General features: G+C 38.4%; 1 protein-coding gene across 9 annotated transcripts in view; it reads left to right on the top strand.

The window, feature by feature from the left end:
• map3k7cl (map3k7 C-terminal like) overlaps window positions 1–15273 on the top strand; it is an 80393-nt gene extending 65120 nt beyond the window's left edge. For all 9 annotated transcript variants that reach the window (XM_072260603.1, XM_072260601.1, XM_072260595.1 and 6 more), the window contains one exon: window positions 14006–15273. In XM_072260603.1, the coding sequence (XP_072116704.1) occupies window positions 14006–14186 (181 nt within the window). In that variant the 3' untranslated portion in view covers window positions 14187–15273. The remainder of the gene's footprint in view (window positions 1–14005) is intronic.
• The last annotated feature ends 248 nt before the right edge of the window (window positions 15274–15521 follow it).

Genomic DNA, 15521 nt, shown 5'->3' with positions numbered 1-15521 from the left:
GCCAGAGTTGATGTGCACCTGATATTACCTCTACCCTCGCTTGGAATTGTCTCTTCACCTTTGAAATAGCTCTCCACAAGTCATACCTGTACAGACCTGGGTCACCAGACTTAAATGCCACAGACCTAGCCCTCAGCAGATGACGTACCTCCTGGTTCATCCACAGCTTTTGGTTTGGGAATGTACAGCAAGTTTTTGTAGGCACACACTCATCCACACAGGTTTTAACGAAGTTGGTATTCTCATCCAGATTTGAGGATGAATTCCTGAATACAGTCCAGTCTCTATCTCCTTTCTCATGTCTTAGGATCATCCTCGTTATGGGAATGAACCTAGCCTGGAGCAGAAGCATCTGTTCCTGAAAGGTCACCTATTGGTCTGGTACAACTTTACAGGTTAATATTTGGTTCAACTTTATCCAGGCCTGGAACTTTCTCATCCTATTGAAGTGCCAAAGAAGCCTTGTATTAATACAGGTAAAATCTTTTGAAAGCGTGGGTACACAGAAACCTAGTTAGTGGATGTAAATGGACTACTAAATCAAAGCAGTTTTTCTGTATTCCTGACTGATGCCTAAAGGTGAATGAAAAGATCCTCAGTCCAATTTTATTGTAGGCATTTGCTGTACATAATTTGATTGTCACACTTGCATACATGACAGTACTTGCATATTAAAAGTAGTCCTTTGCCTATGAAGCATTTTGGAACAATTGAATGGTATGAAAGGGATTTCAAGTTGCAAGTGCCTTTCTTTGGAACTAAGCAATTTGTTATCATAACTGACAGAGTCAAAGGGTGGAGTAGTCACTTTTTTTTTGAAAACTTGCACCAAAGAGTTGAGATATTGCATTATTGAGGGTGGGTAAGTTGGTGACAATATCTGAAGAAGCAGGAAATTAGTGGTTAGCTTATAATTTAAAAACTAAAAATGTTTTATGAGAGGGAAATTGAAAGAGGCAAAGAAGTATTGTAGGAAGTAGTGCCACTTTCAATTTCATCTTTAATTTCAGTAAAAAGTCCAGTATTTAGCAGAATGGTGACAATATTGTTGGCAATTATTTTGAAGATCAATAACCTTTGCTCCAAATTTTCTCTCCTCTTGAAAGAAACCTATAATGAAATATAAAATTAATGCTGGAAATTATCAAAAGGCAGTGCTTGAGAGTGAAGCGTGTAACAACTTTGGTCAATGCCACTGCACCTCTGATAAAAGGTCAGATTTCTTTCCCATGTGGGAGAATGAGGAGGTGATAGATAGGAGCTACAGGGAGGTAGTCACCCCTAAGCATCTGGAGGCTGATACCAGGGTGACTGTCAGGAGAGGGAAAGGGACTAGCAGCCAGTGCAAAGTACCATTGTGGCTGTTCCCCTCAGTAATAAGTACACAGTGTTACGTACCCCGTAACTGGGTTGCCAAACCAGCAGAAATGGATCACTCAGTTGGAGTCTGGATTACTAGAACTAAGAAAGTTTTATTAAAGAAACAAGCAACACAATAATCGAAAGGATAATAAATGCAACAGTTCAGCAATGATAAACACACATGTGCACAGAATTAAGATAACAGCATCAATCAAGCTCTATCGTTGTCTAGGGGTAAATGACCAATTTCAAAGTGACACAAAAGTTCAGTCCAATTTAGTTCAGTTCGCAGTAATCGTTGCCATGGCGATGGACAACGTGGGGGGAGGGAGAGAGAGAATGGGAACGACTGATCATTCAAAACGGCTTCCACTCACAGACCGGCGATATTGCTCACAAGCAGCTTTCGGGCAGGTCCTTGGTGATGTCACCTGAGGTCACTGACTGTGACCCCTCCTCCAGATGCGGTCGATCCTCTGCAGTGAACCCGGCACCCAAGCGAGGGTGGACACACACTGTGTTCCCGCTGATCGTACCTTTCCACCCTGTGCTTTTAAGGTCCTATACTTCCCACCGACTTGTGAGAGGCGCACCGCTTCCAGGGTCTCGTTACCTCGGGTGTCGTGTGTGTCCTGCCTTAGCGAACCTGTCCCTTTTTATCTCCCTGCTGGGGTATCGCCTGTCCATCACTTCAAACAGTTCAGGGTTCAAAGGGGGAGCCGCTCCAGACAGCTCTCTCTCTCCTGTCCCTTCATTACACATCTCCAGATCGCCTGTCCATCATTTCAAACAGTTCAGGGTTCAAAGGAGGAGCCGCTCCAGACAGCTCTCTCTCCCGTCCCTTCATTACACATCTCCAGACGCTGCCCCATTGTTCCTCATCTCTCCTTCCCCTGAGGACAGGTGGCAGACCAACTGCTGATGCCACTGATGCTAACCCAGGCCAGCAAACATCTTAATTTTATGTGTATTCTCGTCACAACAGCTTTAGATACAGTTGGGGGATACAACCTACCAGGGGAAGACTGGGTCTCTGGCACTGAATCTGTGACTTATAAGGGAAGTAAGGCGAAGAGGAGTGCAGTTGTGATAGGGGATTGCATAGTCAGAGGAACAGACAGGAGATTCTGTGGATGTGTGAGAGACACCCAGATGGTATGTTGCCTCCCAGGTGCCAGGGTGGGTCAGGGATGTCTCAGATCGGGTCCACAACATACTAAAGGGGGAGAGTGAGCAGGCAGAACATATTCATACCTAGGAAAAGAGAGGAAGTCCTGAGAGAGAATACAAAGAATTAGCTCGAGAGCTGAAAAGTAGGACCTTCAGGGTAGTAATCTTTGGGTTGCTACCTTTGCCACGTGCCAGTGAGGGTAAGAACAGGATGATTTGGCAGATCAATGCATAGCTTAAGAATTGGTGCAGGGGGCAGAGTTTCAGATTTCTGGATCATTGAGATCTCTTCTTGGGAAGGTAAAACCTCTACAAAAAGGATGGGTTACACCTGAAGCCAAGGGGGGACCAACATCCTTGCGGGCATCTTTGCTAGAGTTGTTGGGGAGGGCTTAAACTAATTTGGCAGAGGCAGGAGACCCATAATAATAGGGCTGAGGATTGGGCAGTTGGTATACAAATCAATGCAGTGTGTAGTGAGACAGTGAATTAGGATAAGCAGATGTTAGGGCAAAATTAAAGTCAGACGGAAGAGTTGAAACGTAACATGGGGACAAAATCAAAAAGGGTGTTGAATACGGGATTGAAGGTGGTGTATTTGAATGCACACAGTATATGGAATTAGGTAGATGATCTTTTAGTGCAGTTAGAGATTGGCATTTATGATGTTGTGGGTGTTACTGAGTCAAGGCTGAAGGAAGATCATAGTAGGGAGTGTAACATCCAAGGATACACGTATATCGAAAGGACAGGCAGTTAGACAAAGGGAGTGGGGTGGCTCTGTTGGTAAAAAATGTAATCAAATCCTTGGAAAGTGGTATGATAGGGCTGGGAGATGTAGAATCCTTGTGGGTAAGGTTATGAAGCTGCAAGGGTAAAAAGACCCTGATGGAAGTTCTATACAGGCCACTGAACAAATGTGGGATACAAATTACATTGGGAGATAGAAAAGGAATGTCAAAAGAGCAATGTTATGATAGTCATGGGGGATTTCAATATGCAGGTAGACTGGGAAAATCAGGTTGATGAAGAGAATTTGTAGAATGCCTTGTGGTTGAGACCACTACTGGAAAGGGTTTTCCGGATTGGGTGTTATGTAATAAACGAGATTTAATTAGCAAGTTTAAGATAAAGGATCCCGAGGGAGACAGTGATCACAATATGATAGAATTCACCCTGCAGTTTTAGAGCAGGAAGCTAAAGTCAGTTGTATCAGTATTACAATGGAGTTAGGGGAATGAGAGAAGCATGAGAGAGGAACTAGCCAAAGTTGATTGGAAGGCGACACTAGCAAGGATGATGGCAGAATGTCAATGGCTGGAATTTCTAGGAGTAATTTGGAAGGCACAGGATAGATGCTTCATGAAGATAAAGAAGTATTCCAAAGGCAACATGATGTAACCATGGCTGACAAAGGAAGTCAAAGACAGCAAAAAAGCAGAAGTGAGGGCCTATGATATAGCAAAATTTAATAGGAAGTTAGAGGATTGAGAAGCTTTTAAACACAAACAGAAGGCAACTAAAAAACCATATGGAGAGGAAAAAATGAAATATAAAAGTAAGCTGGCCAATAACATATAAGAGGATACCAGGAGAACAGGCAGAAGAAGGAAAATTATAGGCCAATTAGCCTGACCTAAGTGGTTGGAAAGATGTCGAAGTCCATTATTAAAGATGTTGATATAAGATTAATGGAAAGAGTATTAATGGTTGGCACAGGCTCAGTGGGCATTTAGTGTAATGCTGAGATTTCTATTCTTCTAATGCTTCTAAATCATTTTCCTTAAAATCTGCTTGTAAACCTCATCCCACTTTCTTCCTTGTAGTTGGTACAAACATGTATGTTGATGTCTGACTGTTCAGCTTCACCAAGGTTCTGAAATTCCTCAGTGGAATCCATAAAGGTACCAACATGCCTTCTTGGAATCAAATCTGGAAATACAGGAGTATCTTTGTGTGTTCCCAAACTATAGCAAACTGGTATTGCTAAAACATTCATAGTACAATAGTTTTGTCTTTAACTGCTTGTCAGTAGTCAAAAGTTAATACGGCAAGACCCTCAGGAGCATACTCAACAATTCACGTGTTCTTTTTTGTGCAACTAGTCGTTCACTTCATGAATGTCAGACTAGCCATAAGACACCCAGCTTCATGAATGTACTGTAGCGATTAGTCAGGGTGTCAAAGATTACAGGGAGAAGGCTGGAGAAAGGGCTGAGAGGGATAATAATTCAGCCATGATAGAATGGTGGAGCAGACTCGATGGGTCTGGAACTAGGGGATATAGCCTCAAGATTTGGGGGAGTAGATTTAGGATGCAGATGTGGAGGAAATGCTTTTCTCAGAGAGTGGCAAATCTGTGGAGTTCTCTGCCCAATGAAGCAGTGGAGGCTACCTCAGTAAATATGTTTAAGACAAGGTTGGATAGATTTTTGCATAGTAGGGGAATTAAGGGTTATGGGGAAAAGGCAGGTAGGTGGAGGTGAGTCCATGGCCAGATCAGCTATGATCTTATTGAATGGTGGAGTAGGCTCAATGGGCCAGATGGCCTACTCCTGCACCTGTTTCATATGTTCTTATGGTCAAATGGCCGAATTCTGGTCCTGTGTTCTATTGTCATATTGTCTTATGATCTGTCATTTTTTTCAGGATTTCTTGTTTTATTTTAAACTTCTAACATCTACAAGACTTTGCTTTTGAGTTGCAAGGGTAGACATTTCAAAAGATGGTAACAGTTCTCTGGAACATAACCCACCCATCAGGTGAATTTGCCTTTGACGATTGGAAAAGCTGGTTTATTTATAATTAAACATCTAGAGAAGGGTTACTAGATCAGGATTACAGTGATATGTGCATGTACCAGAGCAGGATATAAAAATGAATCACCAGGCTGTCAAACCAGAGTAGCAATCATGTGAGTATGAATCACTGTGTTAATCAAGCAGAATTCTAGCTACATGCGCATGGTTCTGTGTTTTTTCAAGAAAGTCAAAACACTAGAAATCTGAAATAAGAGCAGGACAAGCTGAAAACACTCAATGGATCAAGCAGCAACTATATGAAGAAAAAGAGTTAGCCTTTCAGATTGAAGATCCTTTGTCAGAACTGGAAAAGAAAGATTTAAGTGGGTAGTTTTATTTTGTGTGGATGGTGGGGGTAGGAGTGCATAGGACAAAAGATATATCTGTGATAGAGTGAGGCAAAGATTACAACAGGGATGAGTTGTAAGGCCCTCCAGTCAAATCAGTTAATGAGGGCAGAAAAAGAAGTATTATAAATAGCAGGGCTGTGGGATATGCCCAGGCGGTCAGACTGCAGTTGTGCAGAGAGACAAATAAAGTCAATATTACTGTAGATGACTCACAGCAGAAATGGTCAGTTTTGATACAGAGATCTTGTAGAATTCAGTATCGAGTTCACAAGGCTTCAATATGCTCCTAGGTGTTGTTCCCCAAGCTTAAACTGTATGAGGGTACAGACAGAAAATTGTAAGTGGGAGCGGATAGGAGAATTAAAGTGCAGGCAACAGAAAGGTTGGTGTCACTCCTGTAGACTGAATGGATGTGCCCCATAAATCAACCATCTTTCCAGTGTTTGGTTCCTTCAATGTAGAGGAGGCCACACTGTGGACACCAAATTGATCAGCATTAATTATTCACATAATATGATAAGTATGATTCATAAATTGGCAAGCTGTGACACAATTCATTGAGAAAATCTGATTTTATGGCTTACGCTTTTTTTTGCATCACCTTACTAATGATACCACCGTTTGGCATTTCATTATTTTCTTAGACCTAGGAGGCCATTTATCCCATTGGATTTATGTCAGCTCTCAGAACAATCCCATTCCTCCACTTATACCTCAGTAACCTCATGTGCCAAGCAAACACACCTTTGATTCTACCTCCAGCACTGGGGGATACTTACAGTGGCCAAATAACTTTACCAACCTGCATGTCTTTTGCATGTGAGAGGAAACCAGAGCATGAGAAGAAACACACATAATCACAGGTTGGATGCGCAAATTCCACGTAGACAGTGCAAAAGATCAGAATCAACTCAGGTAATTGGTGCCATGAGGCAGGAACATTACCTGCAGTGTCACTCTGCTTAAAGGGGTTGGACAGAGGAGGACCTGACTTCAGTGTTTATGTTATATTTATATCAACCACATAGCTTATGATATTTATTAGGGATCCCATTGTCGTCTATTGTGAAGTGTGTTTGAATTTTTGAAGTGGCTGAAGGTCTTAAGGGGAGGCTGGAGGAGGGTTTGCATGAGATCCAGCTGGTTATATGGTATTCCAGCTCTCTGAAAACATTATTTTACCTGGATACTTTTGGTAGGAAGTCCATATTTGATACCATAACTAACTACATAATGTCAGAATTTGAATCAGGTTTTATACATGGCACACTGTATGGCGTGAGATATTTGTTGTTTTGTGGCAGCAATACATAATTAAAAAACAGTAATCACTATATATACAAGAAAATATATAAATAAGTAAGTAGGGCAAAAAGAGAGGAAAAAATAGTGAGGTATTGTTCATGGGTTCATTGTCCATTCAGAGATCTGATGGTGGAGGGGAAGAAGCTGTTCCTGAAACACTGAATATGTTTCTTCAGGCTCCTGTACCTCCTCTTTGATGGTAGCAATGAGAGGAGGGCATGCCTTGGGTGATTGGGCTCCTTAATGACGCTTGCTGCTCTTTTGAGGCACCATCTTTTGAAGGTCCTGGATGTTGGTGAATCTAGTGTCTGTAATGGAAATGGCTGAGTTTACAACTTTCTGCGGCTTTTTCCAATTCCGTGCAGTGGACCTTCCATACCAGAAAGTGATGCACCTGTTAGAACGCTCTCCGCAGTATACCTGTGAAAAATTGGGTCATTCGTAACATACCAAACCTTCTCAAGTTCCTAATGGACTATAGCTGCTGTGGTGCCTTCTTTGTAATTGCATCAGTATGTTGGGCCCAGGATTGGTCTTCAGAGGTTTTGACACCCAGGAACTTGAAACTGCTCACCTTTACCACTGCTGATCCCTTGATGACTGGTGTGTGTTCCCTCGACTTTCCCTTCCTGAAGTCCACAATCAATTCCTTGCTCTTACGGTTGTTGAGTGCAAGGTTGCTGTTGTGACACCACTCAACTGGCTGATCTATCTTGCTCCCGTACACTTCCTTGTCACTGTCTGAAATTCTGCCAACAATAGTTGTGTCATCGGCAAATTTATAGATGGTGTTTGAGCTGTGCCTAGCCACACTGTCCTGGGTGGAGAGAGAAAGGATGCACGTATCCTTGAGATGCACCAGTGTTGATTGTCAACGAGGAAGAGATGTTATTTCCAATTGGCACAGACTGTGGTCTCTGAGCAAGGAAGTTGCAGAGAGAGGTAGAGAAGCCCAGGTTTTGGAGCTTGTTGACTTGAACTGAGGGTATGATTGTGTTAAACACGGAGCTGTAATCAATAAACAGCAGCCTGATGTAGTTATTACTATTGTCCTGATTATGATATGGGTATTATTTCCTGAACTTGTAATTTCTGGAATCACTGCTGTCTCATATGTGAAAATGAGCTTAGACATCACATTGTAAAATAGAAAATTTATGATCCAGAAGTTGCCTCTTTTCTGTAGTTGAACTGAAACAAGCATTTTAAAGATACATATATTCAGTAAAGAGGAAGTTACTTCATCTGAGTTCCTTTTCAAACCATACGATACACAACTCTTAAAATATATATTGAGATATTGTATCAATTACTGATTATATTTTAGCTTTAACAAAATTGGATATAAAATCTTAAAATGACTGAGCAAAGAGTGAGGCATTCAGCCAACTCTTAAGCTTTTTTTTAGAAGTCCACTGCAAGAACCTCCACAGCCAGTTGCCAAAATGGGACTTATGTAGGGCTTGAATTTTTCAATTTTTATTATTAGTTCAGTGCAGCAGTACTTTTTCTTTTCAGTTTTATTCCCATTTGACAGAACACGGTTCTTTTAATTATTTAAATATAGTCAAAAGTTGTGTCAACCTCTGTAAAGTCCAACTAAATCAAAATCCGTAGCAATTACAGACCTATTTAATATTTCTTAGCTTTCATTTGCTTTCAAGGAATTATTAATACTTTTGTATTTTACCACATTTACCACTGCTCCATTCTTTTTGACAGGTCACTACATCGACATCACTGAACAGAGCATGATGCTCAATCACATTTTGAAAGCTTTCTTAAAACAAATGTGAACAGAAATATACATTCTGCATGATTGTTGGCAAAGAGAGAAAGATGAAAGAAATTATTTTGGTGGTCCTTTGAGATGATTTTTTCAGTTAATTCTAGAATTTCAAGCTTTAGGCATTTGCAAGCGGAGATTACTGATTGAAGTTCTGGTTTTCAAACATTACTCCAGGTCCTGGTCAGCAGTTGGCCAGCACTGTTTTGAGTGGGCTGGCTGGAAATTCCTGAAATATGGAGCAGATACCAACGAATACTTTACTTGGAAATGCATCTGATCATCAGGCACAAGGGAAAACTGAAAAATTTCAGCTACATAATGGATCCCATCCCATGTTCTGTTCATTTAAATGAATTATTGGGGAAAAAGATTGTAGCAGTTGACACCAGATTGAGGGAAATGAATCATTCTCATGTTAACCGTCCTAGGCTGCCTCATGTTGCACTGAGTTCAGAAAATGTACATATATTGTTCTAAATTTCAATCTTTTAGACAATGCCATGCCTGAGCTAAACCTGTGCAAATGTCCTTAAGATGATAGTTATTTGGCCTTAAAATAGACTACAAAATTAGATCCAGTGATTTTATAGCACAACATGGAACTATTTAATAGAATTATAAAAGTATACAAAGGAGGAAGTATTTTGTATAAGTACTTCTCTACAGAATCTGGTTCCCTATTGGTGACTGACATATTTAGATGGCAATGAAGAAGGGAAATGATGTTAAGTCTTTGAATAAGAACAGCAGCTGAGTCTGTTGCTGATTAGACAGTCAGGAAACTATCCAGACTTAACTCTAAGGAGTTGCTCTTGGGAAGGACTTCTGCAAAATGTCTCATCAATTATGTTGCCAAGCAGTGGAAAAGGAAAATACTGCTGTCTTTTTCCTTTAAAGATAATAATGCAACTCTTGGTTTTATTATAAGAGAAGGCGTCTTGTGCCAAGGAGCAGGAACTAGTCAGATGATAAAGTCAGATGATATAGTCAGATGACAAATTGCTAGCTTGAATTGTTTGAATGAGTCGCTTGGTGACTCAGTGTGAGCTGTATCACTGTGATTTGGAGCCTTTCAAACCAGGAAATCAACAGGTTCAACCTGATACTGTGTTTGGGTTATCTATCTCAGTATTGTGCAGAGTATGCTTTGGTGGTCCCTGGACCAGCAAAGCTTCATAAATGAGATCTCTGCCTTATAGACTGAGCCAGGTTTTCTTAGATATGTAGCAGAAAGTAACATGCACATCTTTGAATGTTAGCCTTGCAAAGGTTTATTCTCCGAGGAACTTAAAGAAAAAGAAATAGTGAGCCCAAAGTGAAAAAGGGAATAAGAAAAAGTTAGATGCATGAGAACGTATTGTGAGAGATGTTGAAAACATACTTTCTTGCTTAGCAATACTATAAAGGCATGGTACAGGATAAAAGTGTCTTCTTCTGATAGACAACACCTGATAGAAAATCAGTGTTACTGTTTCTTTATGCAGCACAAGATCTTATGCACTCTGATGTTTTCACAGTTTCAGTCCAGGTCCCAGCCATGGATGGTGCATGAGCCACAGAAAACCAGGCAAGGAGGCTAACTTAAAGCACTTTCTAGGAAACAACTGTTAGTGCCAAATTTATCTGTTTACTGGCTGGATGTAGGCCGACCAGCACAATTAACTAACTTCACTGACAGACTCGACCTGCTTACATGACGAATTGGACCTGACTTGACACACTTACATTACTGACTCACTGACAGATATTATATGATTAACTTTGTTTATTGTTTATTTATTTACATATCAACTTGCTGCTTGAAAGTTTACTCTTTAAATAAATGAATAATTGATGTTTCCCCTGACTGGGGTAACTGGAACAAAGGGTCACAATTTCAACATTTCTTTGATATGGTGCAGCATTGACATAAGCTCATGGGTGTCTTTGACACGCACTTGAAATCCAGAAATATTATTTTGTAGATTTTTGCAGTTAATTAACTGTCACAACACTAACTTTTGAGCAGAAAATATTTAGGCCATTGTAATGAAGCTAAATTGGGATGAATATTTACATAAAACTGTTTTTTTAGAAAAGGTCAGAATCAGAATCCGGTTTATTTTCACCGGCATATGTTGTGAAATGTGTTAACTTAGTAGCAGCAGTTCAGTGCAATTCATGATGATAGAGAAAGGAAAATTGTTAATCAATTACAGTAAATATATATATATTGAATAGATTAAAAATGATACAGAAACAGAAATAATATATGTTAAAAAAGGGGTGGAAGTGTTCATAGGTTCAATGTTCAGCATTTATTAAACATAATCGTGTGAATAATTGATCCCAGGAAATGTTCCCTTTAAATGATCATTCATTTTCTTTTTTTTAATAACAAGGCTATATGGTATTGGAGAAGCTTCATATGTAAAGCCTTGCTTCCTATTATTTGTTCAATGCTAGTTGTCACTGAGTGAAACTTCTTTCTGATAGACTATCTTTCGAACAGTATCTGGCTGAATATGAATAAAAGTACAAGTTTCATTTAGTTTTAGAATGCGACTATAGAAATGGCTCATTTAAACTTAATCTCCATGCATTTGATTGTGAAATTTAACCCTTAACAATTTTTGATGTTTGGACAAATGTTTCTAGAGATGGATGTCTGCTAAAACAAATTTCAATATTTGTTTCCCATTATTAGCATTTCCAAGTGAGAAACAAATTTGTTGCACAATGCAACTCCCTCCAGGCTTTGCGCACTAACCAGAATTTGTCCTTGCTTCATCATTGGGTTTGTGGGATTGCATTCAGTTCCTCCACCAACTTTCTTCTGACTCTGTTTTTAAATAGGAGCTAAGTGTGAAAGAGTTTGCTTGGCGCCTTACTCTTGGTTTTACTGAACTAAAACAGCTTTTTGATATCCAGTTCTTACAAGTGACAGAGAGAGAAACGTTTTTGATGCAATCTGAATTTATGCCATTGTTCTGGAGTGTTCCAGCTCATGATGTTCTCCAACTTTTATTGAAAGATTGTTCTCTCGCGTATAAATTGCTATATTCCAAATACTGAATGTAATAAAACAAATTAATTATAGATGTGGAGCAATTCCGTACTAAATATTATATTCATGGACTAATAACACAAGTCTGAAAGTGCTGGAGTTGCATGTGTGCGAACAGAGGTACAAAAATTACCTCATGCACTGTAACTGTAATACTTCACTGTTGATGTGATTGTCTGAATATATTAAAATCCAAATTCTAAAGTTCAAGAAATAAATGGGTTTTCACATTGCTAAATCTAATGGATTTATTTACAGAGACATTCAGAAAGTTGCATGAAGCAGCATGACTCAGTAGCTGCTGGCATATCTTGGATGACAAATATTTACCACCACATAAACAGTAGAGTTTTCAAGGTAATCAGTCAGGAAATAAACAATTAAAGTAGTTTCTTCTGATGAAGATGAAGAGAGCATTTCAACTGTTACAAACAATATGGAAAATAGACCAAATTAATATTGAACATTATTTAGCAGTTACTCTAAGATGTCATATTTTCATTATTCACATAGTACAGCATTAATTTTTCCTTTTTAGATACCCTCACAAAGTAGTTATTGTCACAGTTTGAACTAGATTAAGCTAGATGTAAAATATTACCTAGACTTTTTGCATTCCTTCATTAACAAAGTGTGCTTATTGTTGGTATACTTCTTAAAGTAAGATTAGATATAAATGTAAAAAAATTATAGTAGATAAATAATATATAGTAGGAGCAGGATTAAAGCCTCTCAGAATTTAAGCACGTAATCTGTCCTCACAGTTCAGAACATCATCGAGAGAACAGTACCGAGAAGATTCTACATGACTGTAAATGCTTTCTTATGAATATAATATTAACCTGAAATGTGTCTGGTACAGAACAGTGATGTACAGCTATCTCTTAGACTCAGAAAATGGGTAATTTATTGCATGGATCTCCAGGTGATGGAGAAGTACTGTCAATTTTGTCTCTGAAAATTTGTCAGTTCTTTGGGAGAACAGGTGAATCAATGTCAGTATTCTCTCTCAAGCATAAAGGTATATCTGGTCAGGATTCACCAGGCAGTCTGCATTAGCCATTGTCTGACAATGAACTCCTGAAACAAGTCTTCTATTTACAACTAACCCATGGCAAGCAATTTGCAGAAAGAGAAAATGCTTCAAGACCATTCTTAAAATTTCCTCGGAGAAAACGCAATGTTTTTACAAACTGAAAGGAGAATTTAGCCCGAGTCAGCTGAAACTGGCAGGAAATCATTTGGAAAGGTGCTAAGCTCTTCGAGAACCATCAGTTGGAACACAAATGGCAACTCAGACTACTTGGTCCCTCATTCTGTCAAGCACTGCCTGTTCCATCTGTGGCAGGGTCTGTAGATCCTCATTGGATTCACCAGCCACCTCAGGACATGTAGGAAGTCATCAATTGATTGCTAAAGAAGAAGTTAATCCGAGTCAGTTTTTCTGTTCAGATGAATCTAAGAGACCTCTCAGCATTATTGTTAAGTTTTCCTGACTTCAATACCAGTCATCCAATTCTTCCATCCATCAGTACCATTAACTAGAACTCATTTGATCAGTTATTAATTTCTTATGTATGGAAGCCACTCAACTCAGATAACACTGATGTTGTTATTTTAAAAGTAATCAGTTGAGTAAAAAAATACTTCAAATTCTAAGGGCATGGTAAGATATTGTATAAATGCAATTCTTTCTTTAATATATTAAACAGGATTTATCTTTATAAAGCACATGTCAGTCTTACAGTAACATTCCTGGTAAATTAGTAGGCTGTACACACTGTGCATGCGATGCTATAGAGATTGAAATTTTATCCATTACACTGGAAAATATACATAGAGTGTTTACTAATTGGAATTTATTATTCAAATGTTAATGCTGTTCTTTCAAATGACTGGGACAATTTTAGACTGTGAGACTGCAAACGAAAGGTGTAACCAACCACAAAAGTTATCTTATAAGTCACATGGAGCTAGTTTCTCACCCCATGGCTAATCATTCCCCAATTTTTTTCGTATATAAAGCAGCATTAAACTTGAATGTAGAATGGTCTGCTGTCTGGAGAAATCTATGAAAAGATGTTTATGATCATTATTTTAAGAACCTGCAAGTAAGCATAAAATAGTAGTGAATTGCAAGCGTATATATTTTTTCAATATTTCCATTTTATTTATTTGTCAGGAAACAGCTGATTGCAGAGCTTGATCAGGACGAAAAGGATCAATTGAATGGCACTCTCTTAACTCAGGAATATCAGCAGCTCTCTGAAGAGAACCACTCTCTGACCTCCTACCACTTACAGTGCAGAGAACATCTAGAGAAACTTCAGGTGTTACTGCAGCAGCAACAAGGATCTTCCTGATTCCCAATTCCTTGCACATGGCAGAAATTTTATAACAAACAAAATGCTGAAATAGCTGTGCAATCTTCTTTATAGATTCAGAGAATCAATTGGAAGAGTTGGTAAGAGGGGAAGCCATTTTGGTGGTTCATGATATTTCTGGAAGCTGATTTTCAGCACTGCTGGTTTTCCAGATGAGCTTTTATGTGTAGACAGCACAAAGCAAAATTAGATTTGCTGACATCAAAGAGTACAACATGGTAAGGGTTAAAAATTCCTAGATGTTGTAAACAAATATCAAATTTATCATTGTTCTTTGTTAAAGTAAATCTAAACATGCAAGAATTATTGATAAAATCCTTGTATAATGGTCACATTAATGTTGATAAAGAATGTTTTTATCATAACAGATTGTTCTGTACTTAAAATTATTTGAAAAAACATTGCGTCTATAAAAATTGTGATTTCTTTTTAAGTCTACAGTGCATGTGTGCGATAAACATGTGAAAGATGTTTGTTGAAGATTTCCAGACAAATCTGGAAATCATGAGGATATTCTGAGATACGTGTCTTTTCAATTTTAGTCCATTGCAAATTAAAACAAATCTGCATTAACAGAATGGGTTAATCCTGCAGGATTCTCATGCAATGTACACCATAGGTTTCTGTATTTTCTCTTTGGTGAACCAGGAATACAGAAAGCACAAGTGCAAATGGACATCTTATTTCAAGTTATTATCTTATGATTTTTATAAACATAATTAAATATTTTAAAATAATATTACTTTAGTTTTTTGAGGATACTTTTGGCAATTTTACACCGTTTTTTTACAAGGTGCAATTATATTTAGCCAGTGATCTGAAGAATACATTGAAATGTTGAATATTTCCAGTTTTTTCTCATTGCGTACTAATTCTTTTAGTAGTTAATGTATCCAACTCTTCTTCCTTATCAATTGTTTTGAAATGGTAAGTGCATACTGTGAAATATGCACATGATATTAAGTACTCAAGTAAGAAAACTCAAAGCTGGTCTCTTGTGGTTATTGTTTTATTTGAAATAGATGTACAACTACCTATAACTTTAATAAAACTTGGGTGAAATGTGTTTTTTATTTGTTGAACTTTATAAATATATACAAGTTTAGGTTGTTTGAGCAGTTTCAATAAACTTGACGTAGCTAACTCAAACTCAGAACAACATCTGTGGTGTTGTATCTCTGCTTTCAGTGCAACATTCAATTTTATTCACTTCAAGGGTACCAGTAGCTCTTCTCAAATTGCAGGTATTGCTGTCAAAATGATTCAATGTGACAGTCCAGCAGTTTTACAACATTCATGCTGATATAGTATTAT

Source organism: Mobula birostris, chromosome 6 (assembly GCF_030028105.1).
Source record: "Mobula birostris isolate sMobBir1 chromosome 6, sMobBir1.hap1, whole genome shotgun sequence".
NCBI lineage: Eukaryota > Metazoa > Chordata > Chondrichthyes > Myliobatiformes > Myliobatidae > Mobula > Mobula birostris.
The sequence above is the reverse complement of the archived record's forward strand: the minus strand, read 5'-3'. Positions and strand labels throughout refer to the sequence as shown.